The 9,658-nt window shown below is 46.5% G+C and overlaps 1 protein-coding gene across 3 annotated transcripts in view; it reads right to left on the bottom strand.

Moving 5' to 3' along the window:
* The window catches only part of Drosha (drosha ribonuclease III), a 105,991-nt gene that overhangs the window by 88,248 nt on the left and 8,085 nt on the right, over positions 1-9,658 (bottom strand). For 2 of the 3 annotated variants that reach the window (XM_021182952.1, XM_021182954.2), the window contains exons 4-7: positions 8,302-9,135; positions 5,383-5,475; positions 1,500-1,610; positions 1,053-1,284 (exon numbers count right to left, since the gene is read on the bottom strand). In XM_021182952.1, the coding sequence (XP_021038611.1) occupies positions 1,053-1,284; positions 1,500-1,610; positions 5,383-5,475; positions 8,302-9,135 (1,270 nt within the window). Of the gene's footprint in view, positions 1-1,052; positions 1,285-1,499; positions 1,611-5,382; positions 5,476-8,301; positions 9,136-9,477; positions 9,504-9,658 lie in introns of those variants that run through there. The other variant, XM_021182953.2, reaches the window with a different exon arrangement.

The following is a 9,658-nucleotide window of genomic DNA, read 5'->3' as shown; positions in this document are numbered from 1 at the left end:
CTCTGTGTAGCCCTGGCTGTCCTGGAAATCCCTCTGTAGACCAGGCTGGCCTCAAACTCAGAAATCTGCCTGCCTCTGCCTCCCGAGTGCTGGGATTAACGGCGTGCACCACCACTGCCCAGCATGAGTCTAATTTATAATTAATTGGGTTGGCATAATTTTTACAGAAAAGAGAATGATATACTTTATTATTATGTAGTAAACCCAAAAACAAAGAACTAGAGGCAGGGTGAAATATAAAAATTTCAAATATAAATATGAAACCCAAATCTTTACCTCCCATTTGGGGAAACACACACAGAAACTCGCACACGCAAGCCACTGCAGGGCTATCAAGGGGATGGGGAGGGATTGGTGGACAGCAGGTGCTTCCTCGTCAGGGTGACAGGTGACTCACAGTTTGCCTTAGTTTTAGTTTTAAGTATGATATATAGGTTAAAGGTCACGAAACTACTAGTATTAAGACCATTAGCATCAAAGGATGCAGAATGCTACTTTAAGCAACTATATACTCTTGACCTTGGTGTTTTTAAAAAACCTTTTCTCTGCAACAGTGATTCTCAACTTAGGTTGATCTCCCTGAGGGAATGTTGCAATTTGGATGAGAACTTCCCCCAGAGGCTCCTGTATAAACACCTGCTCCCCAAGTGGTGGCGCTGCTTGGTGAGGTACAGACTAGCTAGAGGAAGACTGTCTCTGGAGGACGGGGTCTAAGGGTTTATAGCCTCACCCTGCCTCCAGTTCTTTGTCTTTGGGTTTCCTACATGCCACTGCGATGTGATCTCTTTCCCCACCTTGTCTGGTCTCAGGAGACAAGCAGGTAGTGGCCTGGTTAGTACTCTGATGTCGTCCTCGGCTTCTTGCTCCCGCCAGCTCCCACCATGCCCACCCCAGCCACTGTGGACTATAACCACAAGCCAAAATAACTTCCCTTACGTTTTTTTCTGGTCATGGTATTTTATCACAGCAACAGAAAAAGAGTTATCTGGCCTAAACGCCACATTGCTATGGTGGAGAAAGCCCGGTCCGCACAGTCTCTGCTTCAGACCTACCACCTGATCCATGGGGTCACTGGAGTAATAGCTTTCCGAATGTGTGCAGCGAATCCACACGGGCTTCAGGAGTTCTTCATCCTCCTCCTCCGCTTTCTCCGGAGGCGCCTCCTCTGCCTCTTTTTCTTTGATGGACGTATAGTTCTTCTCTTTGCCAGAGCCCTGGCTGTCGCTCCATCTGTCTTTTTCCTCCTCCCAACGAGCTCTCTTCTTCTCCCTGCTTGGAGAACGACTTCAAAAGGATGGGGGAAAGTTAGTTATTGAAAACAATGTTCTTGGTCTAAGCTACCTGCTGTGCTTTCCACCTGCATGCCAATGCACCACGCCCATGTGCCATGCCAAATTTCACCAAACCAGTGATTCCCAAATGCTAGTCTGCTAGCATCAGGATCACCTGGTTTATTTGTACAAAAATACAAACTCCCAGGCCCTACCAGATTTACTTACTGATTCACATTCTCCGAAGGCGGGGCCCAAGACTCCGTAGTTTTAATCATCTCCCCAGGTAACTCTGGTGTGCACCCAGCAGGCTCAGGAGCAACTGGTAAACCGTAACTCCTAGGAGAAAAAGACACTCAGAAGATATCTGCACATCTCTACTTACGGACAATTTCATCCATGAAAACCATAGTTTTGAATCTTTCACATACTGCTTTGCCAAAATAAAATTTGTTTAAAGCTTCCCAAAGCCTAGCCTGCACTCGGCTATGGATTTAGCTGACAGCCTGACAACTAACCCGAGGGAAGCAGCACTAACACTCCCAACCCTGCTCTGGAAAAAGATTTAAGGAGTACACTGAGTCACTCCAAACTGGGGATAACTATGGTCCTCAAAATACTAATGTCAACTTAGTTAATAAAGACGATAAGAAATCTACTATTCTTGAATTCCTGGGGCTTAAAATACATAGATTAATCCTATGAATGGACTTAGAGGAAAAAAATCTATAGGGTAGTTTCTAACTTAAGCCTACTAAATTTAAATAAAACCTACAATCCTTCAAAAAAGACAGCTAGTGAGAATCATCACCACATTATTAAATCAGTGTTCACCCATTGTCCACTGATAAAATTACTACTACTCAATAAAGTTTGCCTCTAGAGTTAAGCGAAAAATTATTTTGAGGCAGACATGGTGGCCTGTGGTCTAAATAAAAATGATCCCATTAAATCATATGGAGTGATATTACTGGAGGCATGGCCTTGTTGGAGGAAGTGTGTCCCTTGGGTGGCAGGGTAACACTTTGATGTTTCAGAAGGGCAAGCCAGGTCTGATGGCTCACCCTCTCTTCCTGCTGTCTGCATGCTGCCATGCTTTCTACCAGCCTAACTGACAATGGACTGAACCTCTGAACTGTGAGCCAGCTCCAGTTAAATGTTGTCCTTTATAAGAGTTGCCATGGTCATGGTGTCTCTTCACAGCCAGGAAACCCCAACTAAGACATGGTTCCTGCCTGCAGTGTCAGCACTTGGGAGGCCAAGGTAGGAAGACTGTTTCTAGACCTCCATGTCAGCCTGGAACAAATCTGAGACCCTGCCTCATAAACTTCTATAAATTCTAGACACATGTATTACAACATGCATTAGCTTTGTTACCACAAATCAAAAAGCTCTACTCAAAAGGAAATGTGTGGTGCCAGTTAGATGGCTCCGGAAGTAACGGTGCTTCCTGCCAAGGCCGACAGGTGTGAGCCCCAGATCCAACGTGGGCAAAGGAGAAACTGCCTTCCAAAGGCTGTCTTCTCGATCCTACGTACACACCGTGGTATACTCATGGATGTATGTAAGCACGCCCTCCCATACGTACACACACATACATATACACACACACACACACACACACACACGCACGCAAGTCTGTTCTCTGTAGAAAAACAAAACATAGGCAGGCAGATATCTAAGTTCAAAGCCAGCCAGGGCTACACAGAGAAACCCTGTCATGGGAAAAAAAGAAAGGAAAAAAAAAGGAAACACAGTCTGGGTGCACTGGTGCAAGCCTCTGATCGCAGCCCTGGGGGAACAGAGGGGGAGACTGCTGCAAGCCATCTACATAGCAAGTTTAGCCAGGCAGAGTTACACAGTCAGACCCCAGCTCAATAGCAAAAAAGAAAAAGAAAAAGCAAAGAAAGCATAAACATATTAACAAATGTTATCTAAAATACCACTTACTAATAACAATTCTATTCTGAGTATTTTTAATATTCTTAATCAAGTTTATTTTTAATCTTTTTTATATTAATTAATTAATTGTAGTGTAGGCTAGCCTCAAACTTACTGTGTTTTATAAGATGCGAGGAAAGCTTTGAACTCCTGATCCTCCTGCTTCCACCTCAAAAGTGCTAGGATGAGAGGGTGAACGGCCACTGGTGTGTGCTCTCCTCTCCCATGTGTACAACATAACATAACTTAACAGATCTAGTGGTGGGTTAACACTTCCCCTGCTGTGAATACATTTGTCAGATCAATTACCAAAGTGTGCGTGTGTTCCCTCTCCATACACCTAGTACAGTTTAAACTACCCTCAAAAACACACACAAGTTCCCATTTCCACAGATCACATCAAAATAGTGTTTTAAAAATCTTTGACGTAAGTCAGAATTTTTTTATTAAACTTTATCTGATGGTTGCATCCATACATATAATGCATTCTGACTATCCTATCCACCCCTCCCTTGTAAAGCGGTAGAGTGCTCCGTGAATTTACATGTCATTTTTGCCCATGGACCATCATCTCTGTATCCCTCTGAGTCCTCTTGTGAGCACACAAGTACTACACCGATACCGTGACTACAGTGTGTGTCTTCCTTGGTGAACACTGGTCATCATGTCACTGCCCCAATAGAGCTAACCTTCTTATCTCTTGCTTCATGTCCCCCTACTCACAGTAAGGGACACCAGCGCTCAGGGCTGCAACTGCTATCTCTTCCCTGCTCCAACAGTTCTCGAGTCCTGAAGATGGGGTATCTTACTCATCTACCCTCATTACCACTGCCGCCACCGCCATGGCTGCCACGATCTAGGCCATAGGATCACTTCTGCCGCAGACCAACACAGAAGCCTTCACAGCCGGCTTCCTGGCCTCCAGGATGGACCGTTGGAGCATTTCTCTACAGTAAGTCCTGGGCGCATGCTCTTCCTGCTTCCCCTGTGGTCCTCCTTCCCTACCCAGCTCCTTCAGGCCTCGGCACGACTTCCCTAAGTCTGTTCCACACCACCTTTCACTGCTCGGTTCCCAGAAGATCATGGGATGGTCCTCAAGTGAGTATCACACTCAGGACAGCACAATGCCCAGGGGACACAGTGCTGCTGTTTGTAATTTGCTGGTAGGAAACAATAACAAGCACCGGGCACTCCTTCTCTTTGTTCTTATTTCTATGGGAAAACCTCTGGGTTTCAACAGTAAGCATGGCTCTCTCGAGACAGTATAAATCGTGTCCATCGAGAAAGGCTACTTTTCCTAAATGACCATTCTTTCATAATGGTTTTACTAAATGCTGGTTTTACTTTAAATATTTAATAGGAAAATACTGACAATATAAACAAACAGATTTTTAACATAAAAATTCATAATACTAACCTATCTACATGTGTATTCTTGGAAAAAAAAATCTATTTACTAAAAACTTGCTAGTATTTGCTCTAACTGGTATTTCTATTCCTGAGACTGAGACTGCCTTGTAGCTTTCTTTTTCTTGGTTGGGTTTTGCTGTCTGGATCATTTCTGCAGAATCACCAGCTCAACTTCCCTTCTTCAAGTGTTCTAGAACACTTTAAAGCCTTTTTTGTACCCCCCCCCCCAAAAAAAAAAATCAGCTTTTTCCATGATTTTTGCCTTAGTAGTTTTCTGCTACTTGTGTGAAATTTATAAATTTGTTTTCTTAAAACTCAACCCATCGCACTCAAATATTTAAGTTTAAAATAAAATTTGTCCTCACTTCATTTTGTAATTTTTTTGGAAACTTATTTCTTTTTATGTGTATGTGTGTGTTTTGCCTGCATGTATGTCTATACACCAGATGTTCCCAATGCCAGAGGCCAGAAGGCTGTATTAGTTGCTGGGCAACTGGAGTTAACAGATGGCAGTTAGCAGCCTTGCAGGCACCAGGAATGGAACCCAGGTCCTCTGGAAGAACAGCCAATGCCCCTAACCACTAAGCCATCTCTCCAGCTCTCACTTCGTAGTTTACTTCTCCTGCATCCCTATGGTGTTCTACATCACACCTGGCATTTGCTACTATTAGGTACTGGCTCTTTCAAAGAACCAAGCTTTGCACTTATTTACAAATTTAGTTATACTGCTATAATGGGTTCAATTTCCTTAACTACTTACCTTCCAGATCTCTTATACTCTTTCTTGTAGGACCTTTCCAGAGATGGTGATCTGCGGGCCTCCCGGTGCCTGTGTCTCTCTCGATCCCGCTCTCTGAGAGGAAATAACACACAGCTGTTTTCAGCGGAGAGGCTCAAAGTCACCATGTCTTCACTGAACCTTCCTCTGAAGAAATGGCCACATCTAAAAACGTCTTAGGGACTACTCCTACTTATTGCTCCTCAATTACTGACAGACAAGCAGGCAGGCACAGTCTCTCCTTCGGCAGTTAGATGGAGTCCCCAGTGCTCACGTCCCTCATAATCTACTCAAGAACCTCGAATCAGCTAACCTACAGCAAGAGAAGGCCCATAGTAGAAAACTGTTTAGTTAACAAACCAATGGGGTCTAAAGGTTTTATAGCAAAGATCAGAACAAGCAGTCTGATATGAGAGCCCTAGGCCTTGGCTGCAGCTGCCAGCGCTCAGTGACCCGCCAGACTGGGACTTCAGCACGTGGGTGCTATTTTCCTCTAGAATAGCACCCCAAATAGACGGATTTACCTCAAGTGAGATGAGAGACAAGAAAGCTTTCAGTATAAACCTATATATAATATAGTAACAGTTTGAGTCTATCTGACAGACGCAATAATGACCTAGAATAAAATCACCATCCAATGTCTTCATTGGAGCCACCAATCTGAGGGAAGAAGTCACCACCCAACTGAAGAAGATAGCTGACCATCCATTATTTGCAGTTTTCAAGTTTAGAATATTTACCAACCTTACAAAGCTGGGTATCCCCTAATTTGAAAATCTGAAATACTTCAAATTCCAAAACTTTCTGAGCAAGATGTAACATATTGATTTTTCAAACGAGGGCTCAACAAGAAGAATAAACCTAAAATATCTGAACTCAAAAATAGCACCTACCCCCACTTCTGATATCCAAGAAATGGCCAAACAGTAAAATCAAATCAGTCCAATTCAGCAGCTACTTAGCAACCCTGACACAAAATATGTTTCACTTAACGATTACCCCATTCTTAAGAAAGATTACTTCAAATAATACGATTCTGGGATATACAATCCTCAGGTGAATACCAGCAAAGTAAAACACCCAGAGGTGGGAACATGTTCTCCATCTGAACCACTTCTTTTTTTTTTTTTTTTTTTTTTTTGGTTTTTCGAGACAGGGTTTCTCTGTGTAGCCCTGGCTGTCCTGGCACTCACTTTGTAGACCAGGCTGGCCTCAAACTCAGAAATCCGCCTGCCTCTGCCTCCCGAGTGCTGGGATTAAAGGCGTGCGCCACCACGCCCGGCTGTCTGAACCACTTCTAAAACCATAGTTTACACTGAGAGCAGCCGAGACTACAGAGTGAGGAAGAGGTGATGCAGAACAAAGCCACGAGAGGGCAGCTGCTTCTACTTCCAAAGTTAGGAACCGAACCGGAGGGCATTCTGGGTATCTTTAACATCTAGCCAACAAATTTACACCTGGGAATAATCTGTCATTCAATTGCTCCCTCTGAGGAGCAGGGATTCCAAAGACCGATCTGGATATAAATCCCATTTACTGAATATAAATGGATGATAAATCTACTTAAACTAAGCAAGCGCGTGCGTGCGTGCGTGCGTGCGTGCGTGCGTGCGTGCGTGTGTGTGTGTGTGTGTGTGTGTGTGTGTGTGCGCGTGCGCGCGTGTGTTCCTTGTATGCAAGTTTCCCTAAGATCCTCCTTTCTTACAAACGCTAAGCTATTCCTGTGAGCAGAATAGCCTGGGAGCTACTGTGCATGGTAGCACTGCTTCGCTAGGCAAAGCCAACGGTGTGATGCTCTGCCGCCCTGCAGAACGGCATGCTAGCACCTCATGCCTAAGTTCCTTTCCCCACTCCTTAGAACAATCTGCATCATTCATGGTAACAAGTACATATTACTCTTTCTGGAAAGTTTGCCTTGGAGCAGTCTTGCAGGTGCTCTTTAACTATATTTGGGGCACAAGCAGGCAAGCATGTTTGTGTTCCGCTGTCTCTGCTCTGACTATGGATGTTGCAAACCCCTGCCTGGTATTCCCAGTGACGGGCTATAACCTGGGACCGGAGGCTGAAATAAACCCTTCTCCCCTAAACTGTGTCTGTAAGCACTTTTTATCACAGCAGATGTGAATTTGGGACAGACGGCCTCCTTTAAAGATTTTCTTTTTTTTTTTTTATTTAGAAAAATTTGGTACTGGAAAAAAAAGAAAACATGAATCTACAACTAAAGAGTATTTTTCCAATACAACTTTCCTCCATGAGAACATTTCAGCGCAGGACACCAGGCCAAAGCTATCTGGGAACTATAACCTGAATAAGTAAGTCGTCTTGCTTCTCTCTAAAGGCAACAGTGTTAAAGGGCCCCTCTGAGCAGCTCAGCGTCTGGGTCGGCAGTAGTGCACACACACCACCAGTTTGTAAAGAACACAGTATCGAACCTGAAGGTGACCACGACAAGCAAACTTAACCCTAGTGATTTAAAACAATATGAAAGCTTTCATGCCGTGGGATCATCAATAAAACACAACCGTGTCATGGAGAGGAAGGCCGCACTGGTCCACACAGGTCACTTTGGAATGCTTCCCTAAACCATTCTGTTTTCTTTACAACCAACTTACTTGTCAGTCTTCCTTATAAAAAGACTAAACTGTGCTTTTTTTTCTTTTTTTTTTTAATTAAAAATCAAAGTTCATACCAGGCAGTGGGTGGCACGTCCTTCAATCCCAGCAGTAGGGAGGCAGAGGTAGAAGAATCAAAGCCAGTCTGGTCTACAGAGTGAGTTCCAGGACAACATGGGCTATACAGAGAAACCCTGCCTCAAAAGAAAACGGGGTGGGGGTGGGGTGTTGTGCACAAGTTTTTGTTGCCCTGCAGACAGCTTTATTAAGGAACTTGGCATGGGCTCACCTGCTCCTTTCATAGCTGCGGTGGCGAGGCGGCGGTGTTCTCCCCCGATCATACTCTGAGCGGTAGCGGCTCTCGGGTCTTCTCCTTTCAGGGCTGCGGCCACGCTCCCTGCGCTCCAGGGAACGATGCCTCTCACCTCGCCCGTGACTGTGATCTCGGTGCCTGTGGTCGTCGTAGTGCTTGAGTCTTTCTGGGGACCGCCTCTCACTCTGAGCCTTTGGGAGTGAGTATGGTGGGAGGTGTCGAAAATGAGGAGTGCTGCTGCTGTTAGCACTGGGCGGAAAAGAGCTGGAGTTGTTCTGGTAACTGTTGAAGCCGGGCGGTGGGAAGCTATGCGAGTACCCAGGGGGGTACTGGTAATTAACCTGCTGCGGCATGACGGGCGGGGGCGGGGGGTGTGGCATGGAAGGAGGGGGCACCATGAAGGGGAAAGTGCCTTGTCCAGGAGGTGCTCCGGAGGCGGGCGGGTTATTGGGACAAGGCATCGGAGGGGGCATGGGTGGAAAACAAGGAGGCACCGGGAAAGGGTGTCTCATCTGGTGGTTGGGGTAAGGCGGCCTCACTGGGCAGGGAGGGAGAGGCCCTTGGGCCGATGGCGCCGCTGGGGGAGGATAAGGGACAAAGTCTGGCCGTGGGGGCAGAAAGCTAGGGGCCTGAGAGTTCGAGTAGGAGGAAGAGGGGGCGCTCGGAGGCTCATATTGATACTGCGCAGGCGGCTGTTGGGGATGAAGAAGTCGCAGGTTTTGGGGCCTGAAAGCTGGTGCTGAGGGTCTGGCTCCGTGTCCTCCTCGGCCCCGGGGACACCCTCGTCCTGGGTGGTACGACATTCTATGACTTTTTAAAGAGAAGAGGAGAAATCAAAACATGGGCCTCACCAAGACCCACAGTGTGGAGGGAAGTGATTCCTGCAAGCTGTCTCACACACACACACACACACACACACCCCTCGCGCGCTCGCGATCTCTCTCTCTTTCGCACACACGTGCACACACACGCGCGCGCTCTCTTCTTTCTCTCTCTCTATCGCACGCGTGCGCACGCGCGCGCACACACACACACACACACACACACACGCGCGCGCGCGCGCGCGCTCTTTCGCTCGCGCGCGCACACACACGCAAGCACGCACACATGCACGCACGCGCAAAACACACATATGCACACACATACACGTACCTACGCGCTCTCGCGTGTTCTCTCTCTCCCCCTCTCACTCTCACCCTCGCGCGTGCGCGAATGCACACATGCACGCATGCGCACGCACACATACACGTACCTACGTGCTCTCGTACCTACGTGCTCTCGCGCTCTTACTCTCTCTTCCACCTCCACCCCCACCCCCTCCACTCCCCCCCCC

The sequence above is a fragment of the Mus caroli genome, chromosome 15 (genome assembly GCF_900094665.2).
Source record: "Mus caroli chromosome 15, CAROLI_EIJ_v1.1, whole genome shotgun sequence".
NCBI lineage: Eukaryota > Metazoa > Chordata > Mammalia > Rodentia > Muridae > Mus > Mus caroli.
Note: the sequence above shows the minus strand (reverse complement) of the source record. Positions and strands in the feature narration are given on the sequence as shown.